At 49.4% G+C, this 26,828-nt stretch overlaps 2 protein-coding genes across 4 annotated transcripts in view; both read left to right on the top strand.

Moving 5' to 3' along the window:
* Positions 1 to 8,256, top strand: part of RCAN1 (regulator of calcineurin 1) — a 61,862-nt gene extending 53,606 nt beyond the window's left edge. For all 3 annotated transcript variants that reach the window (XM_038766357.1, XM_038766356.1, XM_038766358.1), the window contains exons 3-4: positions 3,911 to 4,070; positions 6,784 to 8,256. In XM_038766357.1, coding sequence (XP_038622285.1) covers positions 3,911 to 4,070; positions 6,784 to 6,959 — 336 coding nt within the window. In that variant the 3' untranslated portion in view covers positions 6,960 to 8,256. The remainder of the gene's footprint in view (positions 1 to 3,910; positions 4,071 to 6,783) is intronic.
* Positions 8,257 to 23,153: 14,897 nt separating this feature from the next.
* KCNE1 (potassium voltage-gated channel subfamily E regulatory subunit 1) lies at positions 23,154 to 23,567 on the top strand. The gene has a single exon (XM_038766360.1). The coding sequence runs from the start codon at positions 23,154 to 23,156 to the stop codon at positions 23,565 to 23,567; it is 414 nt and encodes a 137-aa protein (XP_038622288.1).
* Positions 23,568 to 26,828: the final 3,261 nt, after the last annotated feature.

The following is a 26,828-nucleotide window of genomic DNA, read 5'->3' on the forward strand; positions in this document are numbered from 1 at the left end:
TGTTAAGCGCTTACTGTGTGCACAGCACTAAACGCAGGGGGGATACAAGGTGATCAGGTTGTCCCAGTGGGGCTCGCAGTCTTAACCCCCGTTTTACAGATGAGGGAACTGAGGCACAGAGAAGTTAAGTGACTTGCCCAAAGTTACACAGCTGACAAGCGGCAGAGCCGGGATTTGAACCCATGACCTCTGACTCCCAAGCCTGTGCTCGATTTATTTAGCGCTTACTATATGCAGAGCGCTATACTTAGTGCTTGGGCCCAGTACTAATGTCCACAAATTCCCCTCCACCTCCCAGGCTGGGAGGGAGAGGAATCCGCAATTGAGCTCTAATTACTCAAATTCCCCTGGAGATTTCCCCAAGGGGTTGAGCAGTGGCAATGCCCATCGAGCACAAGAGGATAGTCTATTTATTTTATTTTGTTAATATGTTTGGTTTTGTCATCTGTCTCATCATCATCATCATCATCAATCGTATTTATTGAGCGCTTACTGTGTGCAGAGCACTGGACTAAGCGCTTGGGAAGTACAAGTTGGCAACATATAGAGACAGTCCCTACCCAGCAGTGGGCTGACAGTCTAAAAGGGGGAGACAGAGAACAAAACCAAACATACTAACAAGATAAAATAAATAGAATAGATAGGTACAAGTAAAATAAATAAATAGAGTAATAAATATGTATAAAACATATATACATATATACAGGTGCTGTGGGGAAGGGAAGGAGGTAAGATGGGGGGATGGAGAGGGGGACGAGGGGGAGAGGAAGGAAGGGGCTCAGTCTGGGAAGGCCTCCTGGAGGAGGTGAGCTCTCAGTAGGGCCTTGAAGGGAGGAAGAGAGCTAGCTTGGCGGGTGGGCAGAGGGAGGGCATTCCAGGCATCTGTCTCCCCCTTCTAGACTGTGAGCCCACTGTTGGGTAGGGACTGTCTCTATGTGTTGCCAATTTGTACTTCCCAAGCGCTTAGTACAGTGCTCTGCACATAGTAAGCGCTCAATAAATACGACTGATGATGATGATGTTGGGTAGGGACCGGCTCTCTATGTTGCCAACTTGGACTTCCCCAGCGCTTAGTGCAGTGCTCTGCACACAGGAAGCGCTCAATAAATACGAATGAATGAATGAGTTTTCTTCAGCAGAGAGAAAACGGAAATCTCCCGCAGCAGACTGTGCAGAGCTAGAGGCTGGGGCAGCAGTCCCACGTACGGCCTCGCCTCGGTCTCCCCTCGGCCTCCCCTCGGCCTCCCCGCCTGGACCGCAGAGCGAGGCCTCGCCGCATTCATGCACGATCCTCCGCTGCCCCCGTGAATCCCACAACAACATGGCAAGGGACCGGTTTGGTCAGAGCCTCTTTCTGCTCCTCCACTCCCTCTCCTCAACGCGCTACGTTACCTCTCGCCGACTTAGACCATTCTTGTGGCTTTTAGACAGTTCTCCAATTTTCCTTTTTATTCCCCTTCCTGAAAAAAACGTGTCCCCGAGCACCGCCCTCTCCCTCCCGCCCTGGAAGCAAGGCACCCTGGGAGTGAACCCCCCACTGATGATAATAATAATAATAATTAGATTGGCATATTTTGGACATAGAATTAGGAGGCCTAATTCTCTGGAGAAGACGGTAATGCTAGGAAAAGTTCAGGGAAAACGTGGAAGAGGCAGACCGTTCATTTAGAGAAGCAGCGTGGCTCAGTGGAAAGAGCACGGGCTTTGGAGTCAGAGGTCATGGGTTCAAATCCCGGCTCCGCCAACTGTCAGCTGTGTGACTTTGGGCAAGTCACTTCACTTCTCTGTGCATCAGTTACCTCATCTGGAAAATGGGGATGAAGACTGTGAGCCCCACGTGGGACAACCTGATTACCTTGTATCCTCCCCAGCGCTTTGAACAGTGCTTTGTACATAGTAAGCGCTTAATGGCATTATTATTATTATTATTAATCGTATTTATTGAGCACTTACTGTGTGCAGAGCACTGTACTAAACGCTTAACCAGCAGCTGGATGGATAGAGACCATAACAACGGTAACGGAAGAACCGTTAGAAAGGTTGCGGATTTATGGCAGAGGATAGGACGTTCTGGAGAAGGTATATCCGTGGGGTCGCTATGAATCAGAAACAACTCAACGGCAAATAATAATAATAATAATAATAATAATAATAATAATAATAAAAGTGCTTACTATGTGCTAAGTACTGGGGTGGATATAAGCAAATCGGGTTGGACACAGTCCTTGTCCCACATGGGGCTCACAGTCTCAACCCCCATTTTACAGGTGAAGTAACTGAGGCCCAGAGAAGTGAAGTGACTTGCCCAAGGTCACACAGCAGACAAGTGGCAAAGCTGGCACTAGAACCCATGACCTTCTGCCCCCCAGGCCCGTGCTGTAGCCACTATGCCGGGCTGCTTCTCACTGATACTACCCGCCCTACCGGGGCCGGGGAATCAGATTTTCCGTGACCACTGAGGGTCTTGCCTGATTTCTCTAAGACCCCACCTAATTTCTTTCAGGCCCCAGGCCGCGGTTGTCCTGCCAACATTTCGGGGAACTTGAAGTCCTTCCTACTCTCACCCCCTGACTCCTGCCACCCCATCTCTGTAGAAAGTCCAAGGCTGGTTTAAGGCAACTCACCTCTCAACCCTCCCTTAATAATAATAATAATAATAATAATAATGGCATTTATTAAGCGCTTACTATGCGCAAAGCACTGTTCTAAGCGCTGGGGAGGTTACAAGGTGATCAGGTTGTTCCACAGGGGGCTCACAGTCTTAATCCCCGTTTTACAGGTGAGGTAACTGAGGCCCAGAGAAGTTAAGTGACTTCCCCAGAGTCACACAGCTGACAAGTGGCGGAGCTGGGATTTGAACCCATGACCTCTGACTCCAAAGCCTGTGCTCTTTCCACTGAGCCACGCTGCTTCTCTCTCCAGTAACCGTCAAACATTTGGCCCGTCCGTTTCAGACAGTCACCGCACACCCCAGCGTGGCCTAGAGGACAGAGCACGATTCTGGCAGTCAGAAAGATCTCGGTTTTAATCCCAGCTCTGCTTTGTGTCTGCTCTGTGACCTTGGACAAGTCACTTTGCTGTGCCAACAATTCCCTCATCTGTACAACGAGATGTAATAATAATAATAATAATAATAATAATAATAATAATAATGACATTTATTAAGCACTTACTATGTGCAAAGCACTGTTCTAAGCGCTGGGGAGGATACAAGGTGATCGGGTTGTCCCACGTGGGGCTCACAGTCTTAATCCCCATTTTCCAGATGGGGCAACTGAGGCACAGAGAAGTTAAGTGACTTGCCCAAAGTCACACAGCTGACAAGTGGCAGAGCCGGGATTTGAACCCATGACCTCTGACTCCAAAGCCCGTGCTCTTTCCACTGAGCCATGTAGAGAAGCAGCGTTCAAATCCCAGCTCCGCCACTTGTCAGCTGTGTGACTCTGGGCAAGTCACTTCACTTCTCTGGGCCTCAGTTACCTCATCTGCAAAATGGGGATTAAGACTGTGAGCCCCACGTGGGACAACCCGATCACCTTGTAACCTCCCCAGCCCTTCGAACAGTGCTTTGCACATAGTAAGCGCTTAATAAATGCCATCATGAAACGAGGATTAAGACTGTGGGGATTGGGGCAGGGACTGTGTTCAACCTGAGTTGCCTGAATCCATCCCAGCACGTAGAACTGTGAGCCCACTGTTGGGTAGGGACCGTCTCTGTACGTTGCCAACTTGTACTTCCCGAGCGCTTAGTACAGTGCTCTGCACACAGTAAGTGCTCAATAAATACGATCGAATGAATGAATACCACAATCATCCGTCGTCATCACTGAAACCATTCACTTCCTTAAGTAACTGCTGGGCACGGAAACGTTGTAGGGTCATGTGTGTCTGTGTTGTGTTTCCCCACAAGACTCTGCACATAGGGAGCGCCCACCTGGCCCCGCCTAATCCAGACAAGCAGTTCCTGATCTCTCCCCCCGCCTCTCCCCCTGTGGACTGGAAGCAAGTGGAAGACGCCACGCCCGTCATCAATTATGACCTCTTGTACGCCATCTCCAAGCTGGGCCCAGGTGAGAACTCCCCACCCCGGGGCACCTGGGCGGGCAGGCGGGTGGGGAGAAAAGGAGACACTGCTCTGAGATTCAAAGCCCTCACCCACGTCACTCCAAGATGGATATTCTCCACAGTTCCGGGGCCCAGAACTGCCTCTTGTTCTCCGTGGTCGGGTCCCCCTTGCCAGTAGCCATGAGATTGAGGCCGACATGAGGCATCTGGATAACGTGCCCTTGTAGATGCAGCCTTCAGCAGGATGCTGCTGTTCCCTAAGAAGTTTTCCTCCCTCGTATCCGGCTGCTGCTGTCCCTGGCGTTGCCTCTCTGCCTCCATTTCCAGCAGGAGCCTTCACGCATTATCCGGGATGGACTAGCCCGCATAAAGGCCACACACTGAGAGGGCCGGGGGCAGGCAGGGCCAGCGGCAAGCCTGCGGGGACCATCTCTCTCCAGGCAGTACTGAGTCTGCTGTAGGAAGACCCAATTAGTCTGATGAACGAGATGGGACAGCATCACACACACACAAACATTCACTGTGCTAAGAGTACAGGGGCTGTGATCTGATTGTACCATATCTACCTCAGCGCTTAGTAGTTAGGGCTTGCCACATAATAAGAGCTCAACAGACACGACTATTAATATTATCAGTGCTATTATTAGGAAGAAGAAGGCTCACAAACAGGGCAGGCAGCCACAGCCTGGACAGTCGTCTGAGTCCAGAACAGCTCTGACTCAAAGCTCACAGCCTCCACACAGACTGAAGTCTTTTCAGAGAGGAAAGGGGGAACCCCAAATTGTTGTCTCCAAGGGTTCCACCGCAAACAGTTTCAGTTGCAAAACCGAGATGGAAATGGCCACTTAGCTGCCGTCTTCCAGGCCAAAGCGGACTGTCACAAACATTCACTGTGCTAAGAGTACAGGGACTGTGATCTGATTGTACCACATCTACCTCAGCGCTTAGTAGTTAGGGCTTGCCACATAATAAGAGCTCAACAGATACGACTATTAATATTATCAGTGCTATTATTAGGAAGAAGAAGGGCTCACAAACAACAGCCTGGACAGCCATCTGAGTCCAGAATAATTCTGACTCAAAGCTCACAGCCTCCACACAGACCGAAGTCTTTTCAGAGAGGAAAGGGGAAACCCCAAATTGTTGTCTCCAAGGGTTCCACCGCGAACAGTTTCAGTTGCAAAACCGAGATGGAAACGGCCACTTAGCTGCCGTTTTCCAGGCCAAAGCGGACTGTGTCACAAACATTCACCGTGCTAAGAGTACAGGGACTGTGATCTGATTGTACCACATCTACCTCAGCGCTTAGTAGTTAGGGCTTGCCACATAATAAGAGCTCAACAGATACGACTATTAATATTATCAGTGCTATTATTAGGAAGAAGGGCTCACAAACAACAGCCTGGACAGCCATCTGAGTCCAGAATAATTCTGACTCAAAGCTCACAGCCTCCACACAGACCGAAGTCTTTTCAGAGAGGAAAGGGGAAACCCCAAATTGTTGTCTCCAAGGGTTCCACCGCGAACAGTTTCAGTTGCAAAACCGAGATGGAAACGGCCACTTAGCTGCCGTCTTCCAGGCCAAAGCGGACTGTCACAAACGTTCACTGTGCTAAGAGTACAGGGACTGTGATCTGATTGTACCGTATCTACCTCAGCGCTTAGTAGTTAGGGCTTGCCACATAATAAGAGCTCAACAGATACGACTATTAATATTATCAGTGCTATTATTAGGAAGAAGAAGGGCTCACAAACAACAGCCTGGACAGCCATCTGAGTCCAGAATAATTCTGACTCAAAGCTCACAGCCTCCACACAGACCGAAGTCTTTTCAGAGAGGAAAGGGGAAACCCCAAATTGTTGTCTCCAAGGGTTCCACCGCGAACAGTTTCAGTTGCAAAACCGAGATGGAAACGGCCACTTAGCTGCCGTCTTCCAGGCCAAAGCGGACTGTGTCACAAACATTCACTGTGCTAAGAGTACAGGGGCTGTGATCTGATTGTACCACATCTACCTCAGCGCTTAGTAGTTAGTGCTTGCCACATAATAAGAGCTCAACAGATACGACTATTAATATTGTCAGTGCTATTATTAGGAAGAAGAGGGGCTCACAAACAAACAGGGCAGGCAGCCACAGCCTGGACAGCCGTCTGAGTCCAGAACAGTTCTGACAACGCTCACAGCCTCCACACAGACCGAAGTCTTTTCAGAGAGGAAAAGGGAAACCCCAAATATTGTCTCCAAGGGTTCCACTGCGAACAGTTTCAGTTGCAAAACCGAGATGGAAACGGCCACTTAGCTGCTGTTTTCCAGGCCAAAGTGGACTGTGCTTAGCCCTCTAGCCCTCTAGCTTAGAGCAACTGGGAAACGTAGGCATGATCTGTGCCCTCGAGGAGTTTCTAGTCCTGGGCTCCAGGAATAGCATAGATTCAGTCACTTCCAGGATGGGCCGGAAAGGGAGTGGGACAGGAGGGGACGGAGAGGATGGATCAGGGAAGGCTTCCTGGGGGAAGTGACCTCACTGCAGTTTACCCAGAGAGATGGAGGGGGTCAGACTGGATCAGGGAATGTGGGAGCTTGAATCACCCCGTGGAGCAAGTGCTCAGCGGCCACAGGCTACCCCTAGTGTACTCTCCGAAGCGCTTAGCACAGTGCTGTGCTCCAAGTGAGCACTCCGCTTGACTGACAGAGCTGTTCCGTGACCGTCTCCAAACTCAGGGGAGAAGTACGAACTGCACGCAGCCACCGACACCACCCCCAGCGTGGTGGTACACGTGTGCGAGAGCGACCAGGAGGACGACGAGGACGAGGAGGAGGAGGAAGCCGTGAAGAGACCCAAGCCGAAAATCATCCAGACCCGGCGGCCCGACTACACGCCGATCCGCCTCAGCTGAACGGACGCCCGGCCGGGCCGCGTTCTGAACCGCCGGGCTCGGGCGAGAACCATTTTCCCCAGGAGCGGCCTGTTCCCGGAGAAGCCGGTGGGCGCGGTGGGAGTCGGAGCGGAGATTCCACTTCCCGCTCGACCGCCACGTTGTCGTCAACCCCGGCCACGAGGGGAAACTTCCCGGGGCCCCCGGAACGGCCGCGGGGGTGTTGGGGGAGACTTCCAGGCAGGAATCGAGAAATCCGAAAATGATGTCTTGTCTTTCCTTTCTTAATTCCTTTTTGGGTGGGGTGCTCTGTTCTTTCAAAGGAGCAGGCTGGGTGGGGAGAGCTCGCTGTTCGACCGGGCCACTTTTTTTAAGGTTTCATTGTTTCGTGCATGTGTGTCACTGATTCGGGAGTCCGACTTTTGCGTCGTCGTCCGTAGGGCTTCACGGTCCTCGCTACATTTTGGGGGAGCTGAGAAAGGTTTCAGTTATTTATTGCCTAGCCGGATCCCAGCGCCTCCAGCCAACACGCGGCAGGAGAACATTTACGGGTCAGGTTATTAGGTGCGATATGGACTCTGCGCTATTCAAAAGAAGTGGATCTGGATTATGAAGTTCACACATCAGGTTTTAGCTTACAGAGTTGTGGAAAGAACAGTTTGGGGGGGTTTTGTTGTTGTTTTGTTTTTCAGTTATACAGGTGAAGTAAGTGGGCTGTCTCAGCGAATAACAGTTCGCCCACTGGTGAAATGTTGGCCTCGGGTATATTGAATTTTCTCCACCGACACACAAAAATCCTCAGACCTGTAAACGCAACCAATTCCGTGCGTCCACAGTCGTGTCCGCTGAGGTGAGAGGCAGGTGCCTGGGAGGTCCCGAGGGCCCAGGCAGTGCCCAAGTGTCACCGGGGGATCGAACTCAGAAACGGGGGTGCAGATTTTGAGGTGGGGGGCTGCAGTGCCTTCTCCTGCTACTCCCCCCTGAGATGGTGGGCAACTGGACATGTGTGTGCTTTTATCCTGGTGGCCAGCAGTCCAACTGTGTCGATAACTCTCCAACACGGGCACATCTTTCAGAGATGCCCATTACCCAGAGACGGCACAGGCCAAAGAGGTCCATGGGGCTGGTTTTCTTTAAGAACAAACAAGCCTGCATCCTTCTCTTCAATTGCCATTATCTGGAAAATGGCCACCTAACTCTCAGTAGCCTGTTTACAGCATGGGGGTGGGGGAAGGGGATGTCTAATTTTCAACTGGAGCACCTAACTTCAGGATATTTTTTTTAACTACATTCTATAATAAATTGGTACAACATGCTATTTGTGGAACGGCGGTCTGGTGTTAATGCCGGGCGGCGGGAGCTGCACTGGGGCGTTCCCAGCAGGGAAGGGCCGGAGCGGCGGGAGGGTGGGAATGCTCTCAGGTCGTCCTTGGCCCAGCGGGATTTGGGGAACGGGGAAGAGATGGGGGGGCACAAGGGAGAGTGGAACCACTCGGAGGGCTCGAGCCAAAGATGAATGCGATTCGGGCTAGAAGTCAGGTTGGCACAGGAGGGTGGGGGGCAATGATGAAGGTGCCAGGGAGGGGGCTGAAGAAGAGCAGTGCCCAGGCAGTGGCTAAGATCACCCACCATGCCAGGGCATTCTTCCCGCAGGCCACAAAAGGCTTTTCTCCGCTCCTGCTGCTGTGCTGTCCCCAGGGTCCACCTCTGGACCCCCTCTCTGAACATCAAGCTCAGCAAAGATCCTGGAGCCAAGGGCCCCTGCCCCCCCCCATCCCTCTCCTCCTCAGTTCTCCCAAAATGGCTCGATCCCAACCCAGAGGAATACGATTCTCCTGCATTTTCTGTGGAGAAGCAGAGTGGCCTGGGAGTCAGAGGATCTGGGTTCTAATCCCTGCTCTCCCAACTGCTTGCTGTGCGACCTTGGGCAAGTTACTTAACTTTTCCGTGACTCAGTTCTCCCTCCTACTTAGACTGTGAGCCCCAGGCGCGCCAGGGACTGTGTCCAACCTAATTAACCTCTATCTACCCAGCTCTTAGAACAGTGTTTGACACATAGTAAGCATTTAACAAATGCCATAAAAGTAAAGAAATTAAAAAATGGATGACATCCTGGGAAAAAGATGTGATGTTCTGCTTGATTCACGTGCCAGATTTGGTAAGACAGGCATCAAAAAGCTCACTCCTTCAAAGTGTCAGGCCTTTTTCTCTCATAGAGACGCTAAGCAGAAGTGCTTCATGTGATCTTAATAATAATAATAATTGTGGTGTTTGTTAAGCACTTACTATGGGCCAGGCACTCTTCTAAGTGCTAGGGTGAGTACAAACAAATCCAGTTGGACACAGTCCCTGTTCCATAAGGTGCTCGCAATCTTAATCCCCATTTTACAGATGAGGTAACTGAGGCACAGAGAAGTGAAGTGACTTGCCCAAGACTACCCAACAGGCAACTGGCGGAGCCGGGATTAGAACCCGTGACCTTCTGATTCCCAGCCAGTGCTCTATCCACTATGCCATGCTGCTTCCCCTAACAACCTTCTGCGCCTCAATTACCAGTTTCCTCAATTTATCCATCTATAAAAACGAGTTCATTCATTCATTGAATCATATTTATTGAGCGCTTACTGTGTGCAGAGCACTGTACTAAGCGCTTGGGAAGTACAAGGTGGCAACATATGGAGACGGTCCCTACCCAACAACGGGCTCACAGTCTGGATTCCTGCATCTCATATCAATGATAATAATAGTATTTGTTAAGCCGAGCACTATATTAGGTCTAAGGGGGAAGGACAACAGGAACAGATAAGGTAAGTGACTTGACTAAGGTCACACAGCACACCCGTGCTGGAGCCAAGATTAGAACCCAGGCCCTTTGACTTCCAGGCTCGTGATCTTTCCTCTAGGCAACACTCCCGTACATAATGATAATGATGGCATTTATTAAACGCTTACGCTGTGCAAAGCACTGTTCTAAGCGCTGGGGAGGTCACAAGGAGATCAGTTTGTCCCACGGGGGGCTCACAGTCCTTCATCCCCATTTTCCAGATGAGGGAACTGAGGCCCAGAGAAGTGACTTGCCCAAAGTCACACAGCTGACAGTTGGCGGAGCTGGGATTTGAACCCGTGACCTCTGACTCCAAAGCCCGGGTTCTTTCCACTGAGTCGCGATTTATTTAGCACTTACTATATGCAGGGTCCTGTGTGGGTCAGAGGCTGTGTCTGATCTGATTACCTTAGCACAGCGCTTGGCATTTAGAAAACCCTTCATAAATACCCTCATTAATGCTGGGAAAGGGTCAGCAGCCTGGACGGCTGGCAGCCAGGAGCCTTGAACACAAGAACACCAACATCATTCTGGATAATAATAATAATAATGATAATAATAATGGCATTTATTAAGCACTTACTATCATCATCAATCGCATTTATTGAGCGCTTACTATGTGCAGAGCACTGTACTAAGCGCTTGGGAAGTACAAGTTGGCAACACACAGAGACGGTCCCTACCCAACAGTGGGCTCACAGTCTAAAAGGGGGAGACAGAGAACAAAACCAAACATACTAACAAAATAAAATAAATAGAATAGATATGTACAAGTAAAATAAATAAATAAATAGAGTAATAAATATGTACAAACATATATACATATATACAGGTGATGTGGGGAAGGGAAGGAGGTAAGATGGGGGGATAGAGAGGGGGACGAGGGGGAGAGGAAGGAAGGGGCTCAGTCTGCAAAGCACTGTTCTAAGCGCTGGGGAGGTTACAAGGTGATCAGGTTGTCCCACGTGGGGCTCACGGTCTTCATCCCCATTTTACAGATGAGGCAACTGAGGCCCAGAGAAGTTAAGTGACTCACCCAAAGTCACACAGCTGACAATTAGCAGAGCCGGGATTTGAACCCATGGCCTCTGACTCCAAAGCCCGGGCTCTTTCCACTGAGCCACGCAAGCTGGTCTTTGCCTTTTTTTTTTTGGTATTTATTAAATGCTTACTCTGTGTCAGGCACTGTATCGAGCGCTGGGGCAGATATTAGCTAATTAGGTTGGACACAGTCCATATCCCCTATACGGCTCACAGTCTTAATCCCCGTTTTACAGATGAGGCGCAGAGAAGTGAAGTGACTTGCCCAGGGTCACACAGCAGACAAGTAGCAGAGTCGGGATTAGAACCCAGGTCCACCTGATTCCCAAGCCCGTGCTCTGTCCACTAGGCCACACGGCTTCCCCAGCGAAGGGATCCCATGCCTGAAGGTGACTTTGACCTCTGTGACCTCCTGGTTGGCTCTTCCACCATTCCTAACTGAGCTACTGAGCGCCTTTCCCCGCCTCGGACACAATAGCCCACTGTCCCGCCGCCACGGATCTTTCTTACTGAAGCAACGACAGTCCTGCCAAGCCCTGATTAAATTGTAATCTCCTTCATGGATCGCACCAACCTCACCCCCAAACGGCCCGCTCCCCTGCCCTTCTCTGAGAATTCGACTTTTTTTTAAAAAAAGAAGCTCAACTCCACTGGAAAAATTAGATTTACAAACGGAGAGAGCGGCTAGACGTTCAAATAGCCATGTCAGTTGGAGTAGATTGGGTCTTTCACGCCTTGCGGTTCAATTAATGGGTGTTCTGACGGAGTTGCAGGGCTTTCTGGTGAGGAGAACATTGACTCCTTTGGGGACCTCAGTTCTCCTGCATGTAGCCCTGTCCATGGAGAGGCAGAGGGGCAGGTGGACGTGGAGCAGGGCATCTTCTACAGAGTCCTCGAGGAATCCCCTCCCATGCTCCATCTTCGGGACCCTGGGGCCGCCGACTTTGGGTGTCCCCGGGAGATGTGGGCCAGCATGTGGCCCATCACATTTCCTGCCTCGTCGGACGGCCCGGGGAAAAGCAGCGGAGAAAATGCATTTCGGTCCTGTCTGAAGTTTGCACACACATTTAGAGCATCCGGGCAGCTGAAGGACATGGGATCTCTGACCCTCTAGGGATTCATGGCCTGGGGCCGGTGTGGCTGCATGCCCACTCCCCATAGGGTGTAATAATAATAATAATAATAATAATAATAATAATGATGATGATGATGATGATGGCATCTGCCCACTCCCCATAGGGGATAATAACAATAATAATAATGGCATTTGTTAAGTGCTTACTATGTGCAAAGCACTGTTCTAAGCGCCGGGGAGGATGCAAGGTGATCAGATTGTCATCATCAATCGTATTTATTGAGCGCTTACTATGTGCAGAGCACTTGGGAAGTACAAATTGGCAACATCTAGAGACAGTCCCTACCCAACAGTGGGCTCACAGCCTAAAAGGGGGAGACGGAGAACAAAACCAAACATACTAACAAAATAAAATAAATAGAATAAATAAGTACAAGTAAAATAAATAAATAGAGTAATAAACATGTACAAACATATATACATATATACAGGGGGCTCCCAGTCTTAATCCCCATTTTACAGATGAAGGGAACTGAGGCCCAGGGAAGCTAAGTGACTTGCCCGAGGTCACACAGCTGACACTTGGTGGAGCGGGGACTTGAACCCGTGACCCCTGACTCCAAAGCCCGTGCTCTTTCCATTGAGCCACGCCGCTTCTCACCGGGGATCTCAAAGCGCTTCTTGGCGGAGTGGACGGCGTGGATTGGGGAGGGGTGGGCATGGAGAAGAGGTGAAAGGGGCAGTTGGAGAAGCAGGGAGGGGGCACTGGAGATCTGGGCTGGCATTTTGCACATTTCCAAGTCTCCTTAGGCCAGGGGCCCGCCCCTCCTCTCTCCGCCCTCAGCTCCGGCTCCAGCCCTGGTTCCCTCTGGACGGCGGCTCCTCGCAGGTCGCTCCACCAGCTGGACTTTGCTCTTGGTAAGTAGCAGCTGGGAATTTCAGGACTGTGGGACATTGAGCGGAACAGCCTCCGGCCCGGAGGGCACTCAGCTCGGGACTATTCCCTTCGCCCCCCACCTCCAAAGATTGTGAGTCCAGGATGAGCCAGAGCTGGTCAAGCGGGGGGCAGAGAGAGGAAGCGGGAAGGAAGGGGACACTCCCAGGACCCCCTTTCCATTCATTCGTTCTTTCAATCGTATTTATTGAGCGCTTACCGTGCGCAGAGCACTGGACTAAGTGCTTGGGAAGTCCAAGGTGGCAACATCTAGAGACGGTCCCTACCAACAGCAGGCTCACAGTCTAGAAGGGGGAGATGGACAACAAAATCAATCAATCAATCAATCGTATTTATTGAATGCTTACTGTGTGCAGAGCACTGGACTAAGCGCTTGGGAAGTACAAGTCGGCAACACCCGGAGACAGTCCCTACCCAACAGCGGGCTCACAGTCTAGAAGGGGGAGATAGACAACAAAACCAAACATACTAACAAAATAAAATAAATAGAATAGATATAATAATGATGGTGTTTATGAAGCACTTACTATGTGCAAAGCACTGTTCTAAGCACTGGGGAGGTTACAAGGTGATCAGGTTGTCCCACAGGGACATAGATATGTACAATAGATATGTACAAGATAAATAAAGTAATAAATATGTACAAACATATATACATATATACAGGTGCTGTGGGGAAGGGAAGGAGGTAAGATGGGGGGGATGGAGAGGGGGACGAGGGGGAGAGGAAGGAAGGGGCTCAGTCTGGAAAGGCAAAACAAGACATATTAACAAAATAAAATAGAGTAAATATGTACAAGTAAAATAGAGTAATAAATATATACAAACATATACACATATATACAGGTGCGGTGGGGAGGGGAAGGAGGTAAGGCGGGAGAGGAAGGAGGGGGCTCAGTGTGGGAAGGCCTCCTGGAGGAGGTGAGCTCTCAGTAGGGCTTTGAAGGGAGGAAGAGAGCTAGCTTGGCGGATGTGCGGAGGGAGGGCATTCGGGCCAGGGGAAGGACGTGGGCCGGGGGTCGATGGCGGGACGGGCGAGAACGAGGCACAGTGAGGAGGTTAGCGGTGGCAGAGGAGCGGAGGGTGCGGGCTGGGCTGCAGAAGGAGAGAAGGGAGGTGAGGTAGGAGGGGGCGAGGGGGGCTTTAGGCTCAGTCAGTGCCAGTGGGGGGACAGCCGGAGTCAGGATAGAGGTGTGGGATGAAGGGCTGACAGGAGGCCCCTTCTAGACTGTGAGCCCACTGTTGGGTAGGGACCGTCTCTATACGTTGCCAACTTGGACTTCCCTAGCACTTAGTACACTGCTCTGCACACAGTAAGCGCTCAATAAATACGATTGAATGAATGAATGAATGAGGCTGGAGGGAAGGATCCCCTGGCAGAAGTGGGGTGAGGGGGGTCCAGGGAAAAAAACTTCAGGGGGGAGAAAGAGCTGTCCATGATGAGAGATGTCCGGGAGAGAGCTGTGCACGGGGATAATAATAATAATGATGATGATGGCATTTATTAAGCGTGTACTATGTGCAAAGCACTGTTCTAAGCGCTGGGGAGGTTACAAGGTGATCTGGTTGTCCCACGTGGGGCTCACAGTCTTCATCCCCATTTTACAGATGAAGGAACTGAGGCCCAGAGAAGTGAAGTGACTTGCCCAAAGTCACACAGCTGACAAGTGGCGGAGCCGGGCTAGAGAAGCAGCGTGGCTCAATGGAAAGAGCCCGGGCTTTGGAGTCAGAGGTCACGGGTTCAAATCCCGGCTCTGCCAATTGTCAGCTGTGTGACTTTGGGCAAGTCACTTCACTTCTCTGGGCCTCAGTTCCCTCATCTGTAAAATGGGGATGAAGACTGTGAGCCCCCTGGGGGACAACCTGATCACCTTGTAACCTCCCCAGTGCTTAGAACAGTGCTTTGCACATAGTAAGCGCTTAATAAATGCCATTATTATTATTATTATTATTATTATTTGAACCCATGACCTCTGACTCCAAAGCCCGGGCTCTTTCCACTGAGCCACGCTGCTTCTCTAGATCAGTTTCAGGGGTGTAGTGCACAGAGTTACAACATTTTATCCAAAAATACAGGGCAAATAATAATAATAACAATGGCATTTATTAAGCACTTACTATGTGCAAAGCACTGTTCTAAGCGCAAATAGGTAGCCATATCAAGAGTTTACCCTCTCATGGAGTGCATAACCTTGCCAATATAAAGAACATCAAGCATATAGCATTTGCCTACTTATTCTCAATCAATCAATCAATCAGTCGCATTTATTGAGTGCTTACTGTGTGCACAGCACTGTACTAAGCGATTGGGAAGTCCAAGCTGGCAACATAGAGAGACAGTCCCTACCCAACAGTGGGCTTACAGTCTAGAAGGGGGAGACAGACAACAAAACCAATCTTAACAAAACAAAATGAATAGAATAGATATGTACAAGCAAAATAAATAAATAAATAACTAGGGTAATAAATATGTACAAACATATCATCATCATCATCATCATCAATCGTATTTATTGAGCGCTTAATGTGTGCAGAGCACTGTACTAAGCGCTTGGGATGTCCAAGTTGGCAACATATAGAGACAGTCCCTACCCAACAGCGGGCTCACAGTCTTGAAGGGGGAGACAGAGAACAAAACCAAACATATTCACAAAATAAAATAAACAGAATAGATATGTACAAGTAAAATAAATAAATAAATAACTAGAGTAATAAATATGTACAAACATATAGACATATATACAGGTGCTGTGGGGAAGGGAAGGAGGTAAGATGGGGGATTTTTCTAGGTTTTCAGTGTGTGGGTCTGGGTTCATTCGTTCATTCATTCAATCGCATTTATTGAGCGCTTACTGTGTGCAGAGCACTGTACTAAGCGCTTGGGAAGTAAACTTTTGGCAACATATAGAGACGGTTGATTGCATGACTGATGAAGTCACGCTGCTGAATCAGAGCAGAAGCCCTCTGTGGGCAGGGACTGCGTCCCGAGCGTCTGTTTATATTTTCCGAAGAGCTTAGTTCAGTACATTGTACCCAGCGGGCGCTCGAAGCAGCGTGGCTCAGTGGAAAGAGCCCGGGCTTTGGAGTCAGAGGTCATGGGTTCGAATCCTGGCTCCACCACAAGTCTGCTGTGTGGTACCTTGGGCAAGTCATTTAACTTCCCTGAGCCTCAGGTACCTCATCTGTAAAAATGGGGATTAAGACTGTGAGCCCCACGTGGGACAACTTGATCACACTGTATCCCCCCCAGTGCTTAGAACAGTGCTTTGCACATAGTAAGCGCTTAACAAATGCCATCATTATTATTATTATTATTATTATTATTATTATTATTATTATTATTATTATTATTGATTGACTGGACGATTGAATCTCCGTCTTATACGGGGCAATCAGGGGCAACTCACGGGCCGAGAAAATGGTTCTTTCTACGGTGTCACGGCTGGAACTGGTGTGTTGTGGGTGAGGAGGTGGGGTGGGGATGAAGGGGAAAGAATCATGGATATGAGTTGAATAAGTGCCTAAGGCATAGGCTATGGAAACCGAGTTGTGCAGAAAGGGCATGTGTGTATGTATAAGTGCGTAGTTGGCTTAGAAAGTTCATGGGTTCAAATCCCGGCTCCGCCAATTGTCAGCTGTGTGACCTTGGGCCAGTCACTTCACTTCTCTGGGCCTCAGTTCCCTCATCTGAAAAATGGGGATGAAGACTGGGAGCCCCCCGTGGGACAACCTGATCCCCTTGTAACCTCCCCAGTGCTTAGAACAGTGCTTGGAACATAGTAAGCACTTAATAAATGCCATCATTATTATTATTATTATCTGTAAAATGGGGATGAAGACTGTGAGCCCCCTGTGGGACAACCTGATCACCTTGTAACCTCCCCAGGGCTTAGAACAGTGCTCTGCACATAGTAAGCGCTTAATAAATGCCATTATTATTATTATTATTATTACCTGTAAAATGGGGATGAAGACTGTGAGCCCCCCGTGGGACAACCTGATCCCCTTGTAACCTCCCCAGTGCTTAGAACAGTGCTTGGAACATAGTAAGCGCTTAATAAATGCCATCATTATTATTATTATTATTATTATTATCTGTAAAATGGGGATGAAGACTATGAGCCCCCCATGGGACAACCTGATCACCTTGTAACCTCCCCAGTGCTTAGAACGGTGCTTTGCACATAGTAAGCGCTTAATAAATGCCATTATTATTATTATTATCTGTAAAATGGGGCTGAAGACTGTGAGCCCCCCCCCCCCCCACCGTGGGACAACCTGATCACCTTGTAACCTCCCCTGTGCTTAGAATAGTGCTTTGCACATAGTAAGCACTTGATAAATGCCATTATTATTATTATTATTATTATTATTATTATTATTATTATTATCTGTAAAATGGGGATGAAGACTGTGAGCCTCCCGTGGGACAACCTGATCCCCTTGTAACCTCCCCAGTGCTTAGAACAGTGCTTGGAACATAGTAAGTGCTTAATAAATGCCATTATTATTATTATTATTATTATTATTATTATTATTATTATTATTATCTGTAAAATGGGGATGAAGACTGTGAGCCCCCCGTGGGACAACCTGATCACCTTGTAACCTCCCCAGCGCTTAGAACAGTGCTTTGCACATAGTAAGCGCTTAATAGATGCCATTATTATTATTATTATTATTATCTCCTGTCACGTTGACGCTCTAATTCCCCGCTTTTGCAGAGGAGACGGAGGGCCGACCCCTATGGGGGCGGCTGAGATGCGGGCGCTCTTTCCGCCGGGCCCTAGCGGGAAGTTTAATCCCGGCTCTGCTGCCTGTCTGCTGTGTGACCTTGGGAAAGTCACTTAACTTCTCTGTGCCTCGGTTACCTCATCTGTAAAATGGGGCTAAGTACGTGTGCCCCACGTGGGGCCGGGACTGTGTCCAACCTGATGAACTTGTATCTACCCCAGCGCTTAGAACAGTAAGCTTGGCACATAGTAAGCACTTAACAAGTATCGTAAATATTATCATTATTATTACAGTGCTCTGCACACAGTACCCACTCATTCATTCATTCATTCATTCAATCGTATTTATTGAGCGCTTACTGTGTGCAGAGAACTGTACTAAGCGCTTGGGAAGGACAAGTTGGCAACATATAGAGACGGTCCCTACCCAACAGTGGGCTCACAGTCTCGAAGACTCAATAAACACGAGCCCTTCCCAGACTGAGCCCCCTTTTTCCTCTCCTCCTCCTCATCCCCCCCGGCCCTACCTCCTTCCCCTCCCCACAGCACCTGGATAGATGTTTGTACAGATTTATTACTCTATTTTACTTGGACATATTTACTATTCTATTGATTTTGTTCATGATGTGCATCTAGCTTTACTTCTATTTATTCTGATGACTTGACACCCATCCACAGGTTCTGTTTTGTTCTCTGTCTCCCCCTTCTAGACTGTGAGCCCGCTGTTGGGTAGGGACCGTCTCTATATGTTACCACTTCCCAAGCGCTTAGTACAGTGCTCTGCACACAGTAAGCGCTCAATAAATACAATGGAATGAATGAACACCATTAAGCGCTTAATCAATCAATCAATCAATCGTATTTATTGAGCGCTTACTGTGTGCAGAGCACTGTACTGAGCGCTTGGGGAGTACAAGTTGGCAACATATAGTGACGGTCCCTACCAACAGTGGACTCACAGTCTAGAGGGAAAATGTACTTTTCTCCGAACCCCGGTCTCCCGCGTGACAGGCGGGGATACTCAATCAATCAATCAATCGTATTTATTGAGCGCTTACTGTGTGCAGAGCTCACCACTATACTAACAAGGGACACATTAAGAAGCATCATAATCACTATGATTATTACTACAATCAATCAATCAATCATACTTATTGAGCGCTTATTGTGTGCAGAGCTCACCACTATACTAATGAGGGACACATTAAGAAGCATCATAATTACTATTATTATTATTACAATCAATCAATCGTATTTATTGAGCGCTTACTGTGTGCAGAGCACTGTACTAAGTGCTTGGGAAGTACAAGTTGGCAACGTATAGAGACAGAGACTGTGTCCAACCTGATAAACTTGTATCTACCCCAGCTCTTAGAACGGTGAGCTTGGCACATAGTAAGCGCTTGACAAGTATCGTAAATATTATCATTATTATTACAATCAATCAATCAACCAATCATATTTATTGAGCGCTTACTTTGTGCAGAGCACTGTACTAAGCGCTTTGGAAGTCCAAGCTGGCGCTCTGCACACAATCCCTACTCAAAAAACACCATTGAGCGCTTAACAAGTATCCGTGGCTCAGTGGAAAGAGCCCGGGCTTTGGAGTCAGAGGTCATGGGTTCGAATCCCGACTCTGCCACGTGTCTGCTGTGTGACCTTGGGCAAGTCACTTCACTTCTCTGAGCCTCAGTTCCCTCATCTGTAAAATGGGGATGAAGACTGTGAGCCCCACGTGGGACAACCTGATCACTTTGTATCCCCCCAAGCGCTTAGAACAGTGCTTTGCACGTAGTAAGCGCTTAACAAATGCCAACATTATTATTATAATCATTATTATCACAGTGTTCCACCCAAAGTACCCACTAAAGAAACACCATCGATCGATTGATCGATTGACTGATCGCAAAGGGAGCCCAGGAGCAGGCGGAAACGTGGAGGCCCCGAGGGGCCGGGCCGGAGCCTGGTGACCCAAGGCGTTCTTGCCTCAATCGGCCGTTATCGGGCTGATATTTGATTAAGCACAGAATGGGGAAGGAGCGCCCGGGCCCAGCCTGGGAGCTGGTCGCGGTGGGATTAGTACAGTGCTAAGCGCTTAGTACAGTGCTCTGCACACAGTAAGCGCTCAATAAATACGATTGATTGATTGATTGATTACAGCCGCTCTCTCTGCAGAGCAGTGAGGGGAGTTGGGGGGCTTGATCTGACCCCTCAAGCCTCCGCCCGCTCCACCACCTGCCAGGTGGTCGGCGCTGGAGCCGGGGAGTTGGATTCGGCCTCAGGACCGCCCGAGAGCCCCGGCCTCTGCAGCCGCCTAACTCCTCTGCCCAGATCCAAAGGTGGGGAGCCTTGGGCGATCCCCATCCTCGCAGACTGGAGCTCACTGGATCCCGAATTCCCTGGCCGAGGACCACGGCAACGCTCACCCTCTCTCTGCTAGGACCACTGGGGTAAGTGTCAACCTCGCCCTCTGCTTGCCTCCCTCGGGCTCTACTAGCCCCCTAGTAGTAGCAGTAACAATAATAATAATAATAATGGCATTTGTTAAGCGCTTACTATGTGCAAAGCACTGTTCTAAGCGCTGGGGAGGCTACAATCAATCAATCGTATTTATTGAGCGCTTATGGTGTGCAGAGCATTGTACTAAGCGCACAGGTTGGCAACATATACAGTCCCTACCCATCAATCAATCAATCATATTTATTGAGTGCTTACTGTGTGCAGAGCACTGTACTAAGTGCTCGGGAAGTACAAGTTGGCAACATATAGAGACAGTCCCTACCCAACAGTGGGCTCACAGTCTACAAGGTGATCAGGTTGTCCCAAGGTGGGGCTCACAGTCTTAATCCCCATTTCTTAGAGGTCACTGAGGCCCAGAGAAGTGAAGTGACTTGCCCCAAGTCACACCGCTGACAGTTGGCGGAGCCGGGATTTGAACCCATGACCTCTGACTCCAAAGCCCGGGCTCTTTCCACTGAGCCACGCTGCTTGTTAATAATAATAATAATTTTAGCATTTGTTAAGCGCTTACTATGTGCAGAGCACTGTTCTAAGCGCTGGGGAGGCTATAAGGTGATCAGGTTGTCCCAAGGTGGGGCTCACAGTCTTAATCCCCATTGCTTAGAGGTCACTGAGGCCCAGAGAAGTGAAGTGACTTGCCCAAAGTAACACCGCTGACAATTGGCGGAGCAGGGATTTGAACCCATACCTCTGACTCCAAAGCCCGGGCTCTTTCCACTGAGCCACGCTGCTTGTTAATAATAATAATAATTTTGGCATTTGTTAAGCGCTTACTATGTGCAAAGCACTGTTCGAAGGGCTGGGGAGGCTACAAGGTGATCAGATTGTCCCAAGGTGGGGCTCACAGTCTTAATCCCCATTTCTTTGAGGTCACTGAGGCCCAGAGAAGCGAAGTGATTGCCCAAAGTCACACCGCTGACAATTGGTGGAGCCAGGATTTGAACCCATGACCTCTGACTCCAAAGCCCGGGCTCTTTCCACTGAGCCATGCTGCTTGTTAATAATGATAATAATTTTGGCATTTGTTAAGCGCTTCCTATGTGCAAAGCACTGTTCTAAGCGCTGGGGAGGCCACAAGGTGATCAGGTTGTCCCAAGGTGGGGCTCACAGTCTTAATCCCCATTTCTTAGAGGTCACTGAGGCCCAGAGAAGTGAAGTGACTTGCCCAAAGTCACACCGCTGACAATTGGCGGAGCCAGGATTTGAACCCATGACCTCTGACTCCAAAGCCCGGGCTCTTTCCACTGAGCCACACTGCTTGTTAATAATAATAATAATTTTAGTATTTGTTAAGCGCTTACTATGTGCAAAGCACTGTTCTAAGCGCTGTAAGAAGTAAGGCTACTTGTTGAACACCCGCTGGTAGCAGTGCACTATATTAAGCACTTCAGAAAGTACAACAGAAGTGTGAGGGTTGATCCCTGCCCACAAGGAACTTCTGCTTTAACACAGGGCGGCGGGGGATAAGAGGAGGAAACTCTGCTTGGGGAGGCTGTGTGAGGGTGAGGGCAGCAGCCTGGGCAGTTCAATCAATCAATCAATCGTATTTATTGAGCGCTTACTGTGTGCAGAGCACTGGACTAAGCGCTTGGGAAGTCCAAGTTGGCAACATCTAGAGAAGGTCCCTACCCAACAGTGGGCTCACAGTCTAGAAGGGGAAATCAGACAACAAAACCTGTGGACAGGTGTCAAATCATCAGAATAAAAAGAAGGAAAGCTAGGTGCACATCGTTAACAAAATCAATAGAATAGTAAATATGTCCAAGTAAAATAAATAGAGTGATAAATCTGTACAAACATCTATCAAGGTGCTGTGGGGAGGGGAAGGAGGTAGGGCCGGGGGGATGAGGAGGAGGAGAGGAAAAAGGGGGCTCAGTCTGGGAAGGCCTCGTGTTTATTGAGTCTTCTAGACTGTGAGCCCACTGTTGGGTAGGGACCGTCTCTATATGTTGCCAACTTGGACTTCCCAAGCGCTTAGTACAGTGCTCTGCACACAGTAAGCCCTCAATAAATACGACTGAATGAATGAATGAGTACTGTGTGCAGAGCGCTGTAATAATAATGACAGTATTTACGACACTTGTTAAGCGCTTACTATGTGCCAAGCTTACTGTTCTAAGCGCTGGGGTCGATACAAGTTTATCAGATTGGACACAGTCCCGGCCCCACGTGGGGCACACGGTACTTATCCCCATTTTACAGATGAGATAACCGAGGCACAGAGAATTTAAGTGACTTTCCCAAGGTCACACAGCAGACAGGCGGCAGAGCCGGGATCAAACTTCCCGCTAGGGCCCGGCGGAAAGAGCTCCCGCATCTCAGCCGCCCCCATAGGGGTCTGCCCTCCGTCTCCTCTGCAAAAGCGGGGAATTAGAGCGTCAACGTGATAGGAGATAATAATAATAATAACAATAATGGCATTTATTAAGCGCTTACTATGTGCCAAGCACCGTTCTAAGCACTGGGGAGGTTACAAGGTGATCAGGTTGTCCCACAGGGGGCTCACAGTCTTCATCCCCATTTTACAGATAATAATAATAATAATAATAATGGCATTTATTAAGCACTTACTATGTGCCAAGCACTGTTCTAAGCGCTGGGGCGGTTACAAGGTGACCAGGTTGTCCCACGGGGGGCTCACGGTCTTCATCCCCATTTTCCAGATGAGGTCACTGAGGCCCAGAGAAGTGAAGTGACTTGCCCAAAGTCACACAGCTGACAACTGGCGGAGCCGGGGTTTGAACCCATGAACTTTCTAAGCCAACAACGCACTTATACATACACACACGCCCATTCTGCACAACTCGGTTTCCATAGCCTATGCCTTAGGCACCTACTCAACTCATCTCCGTGATCCTTTTCCCTTCTTCCCCACCCCAGCTCCTCACCCGCAACGCACCAGAAAAAGGGGGCTCGGTTCAGTGTCATCATTTCTCTCTCTCTCTTTCCGTCCTTCCCCAACAAGGAATCCCCACCGAGGCAGTTGCTCCTGCCCTGTTCAATCAATCAATCAATCGTATTTATTGAGCGCTTACCGTGTTCACACTTCTCCTTCGGTTGCAGAGCTATGGCGGGAGGCCATCGAGAGTGGAGGGAGGAGGCGGCGCTTCTCAATAGCACGGCAACGGGCCCCTTCCCGCCCCAGCTGGTGCAGGGCCATCTCCAGCTGGGCACCAACCTCTCGACTGGCAGCCCCCCCAGGGCCAGCCCCGACCACCTGGAAGCGATGTACATCCTCATCCTGCTGGGCTTCTTTGCCTTCTTCACCCTGGGCATCATGCTGAGCTACATCCGCTCCAAGAAGCTGGAGCACTCCCACGACCCCTACAACGTCTACATCGAGTCCGACTCCTGGCAGCAGAAGGACAAGGCCTATTTCCAGGCCCGGATCCTAGAGAGCTACCGGGCCTGCTACGTCATCGAGAACAAGACGGCAGCAGAGCAGCCCAACGCCTACCTCCCCGAGGAGAAGTCCGCCTGACGGGCCCGCAGCTCACGGCGCCGATTCCCGCCGCTCCGCGCAGTCCGGGAATCTTCCATTCGTTCATTCATTCATTCGTATTTATTGAGCACTTACTGTGCGTAGAGCACTGGACTAAGCGCTTGGGAAGTCCAAGTCGGCAACGTCCCTACCCGACGACGGGATCACAGTCTAGAAGGGGGAGACGGACGACAAAAAGACGGAGACAGGTGTCTACCTGTCTGCCTTCCAGCTGGGAGGCAGGAGGTGGGGCTTTGGGAGAGATCACAGGTGACTGGATGATATGGGCGCTGTTTTTCAAAAATTATTTTAGAATTTTTTAGATCCCAAAAGCGGAAGAATAAGTCCCAAGAGGGAACTGAAACATTCCGACACAGAGTTCCCCCACGGGGAACCTCCCTCCTGGTCTCAGAAAATTTACGAGAGGGAGAGAGTAGGAAGGAAGGAGGGGCTTGTATCGCTAGAGCTACAGTAAGCACACGTGCCTAGTATAATCCACTGATCTGTAAACTTTCTGTGAGCAAGGCTAGAGTCTAACAACTCTAATAACAATAATAATAGTAATTGCGGTATTTGTTAAGCACTTACTATGCACCAGGCACTGTACTAAACACCGGACACCAGCAAATCGGGCTGGACACAGTCCCTGTCCCATGGAGGGCTCGCGGTCTCGATTCCCGTTTTACATATGAGGTAACTGAGGCCCAGAGAAGTGGAGTGACTTGCCCAAGATCACACAGCAGACAAGTGAAGCCGCGTGGCTCAGTGGAAAGGGCCCGGGCTTTGGAGTCGGAGGTCTCATGGGTTCAAATCCCGGCTCCGCCACTTAGCTGTGTGAATTTGGGAGAGTCACTTCACTTCTCCGGGCCTCAGTGACCTGTAAAATGTAAAATCCCCATCTGTAAAATGGGGATTAAGACTGTGAGCCCCCCGTGGGACAACCTGATCACCTTGTAACCTCCCCAGCACTTAGAACAGTGCCTTGCACGTAGTAAGCGCTTAACAAATGCCATCATTATTATTCAAATCCCGGCTCTGCCACTTGTCAGCTGTGTGACTTTGGGAAAGTCACTTCACTTCTCTGGGCCTCAGTGACCTCATCTGTAAAATGGGGATTAAGACTGTGAGCCCCCCATGGGACAACCTGATCGCCTTGTAACCTCCGAGCGCTTAGAACAGTGCCTCGCGCATAGTAAGCGCTTAATTAATACCATCATTATTATTCAAATCCCGGCTCTGCCACTTGTCAGCTGTGTGACTTTGGGCAAGTCACTTCACTTGCCCCCTTCTAGACTCCCCCTTCTAGACTGTGAGCCCACTGTTGGGTAGGGACTGTATATGTTGCCAACTTGGACTTCCCAAGCACTTAGTACAGTGCTCTGCACCCAGTAAGCGCTCAATAAATACGATTGATTGATTGATTCACTTCTCTGGGCCTCAATTACCTCATCTGTAAAATGGGGATTAAGACTGTGAGCCCCCCGTGGGACAACTTGATCACCTTGTAACCTCCCCAGGGCTTAGAACAGCGCTTTGCACATAGTAAGTGCTTAATAAATGCCATTTTTAAAAAAAGTGGCGGAGCTGGGATTAGAGCCCACGACCTTCAGATTCCCAGGCCCGGGCTCTATCCACTATGCCATGCTGCTTCCTATATTCTATTTTATTGGGCTCCTGCAAATTCTCAGTACAGTGCTTTGCACCTAGCGATGCTTAATAAGTGCCATTGATTGATTGACTGATTCTTAAACTCCAAAACTCAGAAGGCCGAGGGTCCGCGCCAGCGGGGCTCTGAGCTCCACCCAAGGAGGAGGGCGTGGACTCCCTAGTGAAGCACGTTCCCTAAAGGAAGGTTTCTCCTCAGGGTTGGGGCCTAGGGCTGCCAATCCAGCTATCCCCATGACTGATCCAATAACCTTTGGCCCAGAGGGATGTCATGGAAGGAGAGGGGAGGGGATGCTGGGGACGGGCTGCCCGGCTGCCCTCCGACACAAGGGCACGGGGAGGGGGTGGGCCTGCCCAGTGAAAACACCATCCTCTCAGAGAAGCAGCCTAGCTCAGTAGAAAGAGCATGGGCTTTGGAGTCAGAGGTCATGGGTTCAAATCCTTGCTCCACCAATTGCCAGCTGTGTGACTTTGGGCAAGTCACTTCACTTCTCTGGGCCTCAGTTACCTCATCTGTAAAATGGGGATGAAGACTGTGAGCCCCCTGAGGGATAACCTGATCACCTTGTAACCTCCCCAGCGCTTAGAACATAGGAAGTGCTTAATAAATGCCATTATTATTATTACAAAATGCTCAAATCTCCGAATCAAGTCAGAGCTACCGCCCTAGGGATCTTTCAGGAGCTAATCACAGAGAGATTGGATAAACACACCATTGCTGGACTCCCCAAGGGGAAGTAGAGTACAGGTCGGGCACGAGGCCTCTTCCAAAAGGGAAATCCCGAACCACGGCAGCCCTCTGGGATCAGTCCCATCGGAAAGGCGGACTCCTGCCCACGATTCCCAGTGGTCCTCCACAAAAGGGCAAATGGGAAACGCGATCCTTGGGACTTCAGGGGAGTGTCACGCCCACTGCTTAAGATTTCTGGGACTCAAAAGAGAGCACAAAACAGCGGAACAGTCAATGTCTCCCCTGGAACCAAGAACCCAGGCCCTCTTCTCTTTCTCCCCTCGCTCCCCTTATCAATCGGTGTAATTTATCGAGCGCCTATTGTGTGCAGAGCCCTGTACTCAGCGCTGGAGAGAGTCCACTGGAGTTAGTTAAGGAATTTAGGAACAAATGGGGGGGACAGACGCTAAAATAAATTATAGATGGGAGGAAGAAGGAGAAGGGGAGATAAACGTGATGATAAAACAATATTATTTTCACAAAAGCCAATCACACGGTTATCCCTGAATTTAAATTTATACCAAGCACGTCAGGTTGCTGTCAATCAATCAATCGTATTTAATGAGCGCTTACTGTGTGCAGAGCACTGTACTAAGCGCTTAGGAAGTACAAGACGGCAACAAGTCAGCTGTCCAAATGCCAACATGCGTCAGTGTCTTGTATTTTTATCATAAAACTTGATTTTTCTCATATATGAACTGCTGTTGTTACAGGCACTGAGCATTATGATTGAAAGAACACTGGCGACTTCCTTCCTCAATCTGGTGATTTCTTCTAGAAAGGACTGTTCTTTGCTCTCTAATATTAGTGTCTGAAGGGAAGGGGTGGGCTGCGAGGAGGCTTACCGGGACAGAGAGGATGGGGAG

Source organism: Tachyglossus aculeatus, chromosome 24 (genome assembly GCF_015852505.1).
Source record: "Tachyglossus aculeatus isolate mTacAcu1 chromosome 24, mTacAcu1.pri, whole genome shotgun sequence".
Taxonomy (NCBI): domain Eukaryota; kingdom Metazoa; phylum Chordata; class Mammalia; order Monotremata; family Tachyglossidae; genus Tachyglossus; species Tachyglossus aculeatus.

Bases quoted from the DNA above. Each gene is read 5' to 3' on its own strand.
- KCNE1 (XM_038766360.1), top strand. From the start codon at position 23,154: ATGGCGGGAGGCCATCGAGAGTGGAGGGAGGAGGCGGCGCTTCTCAAT.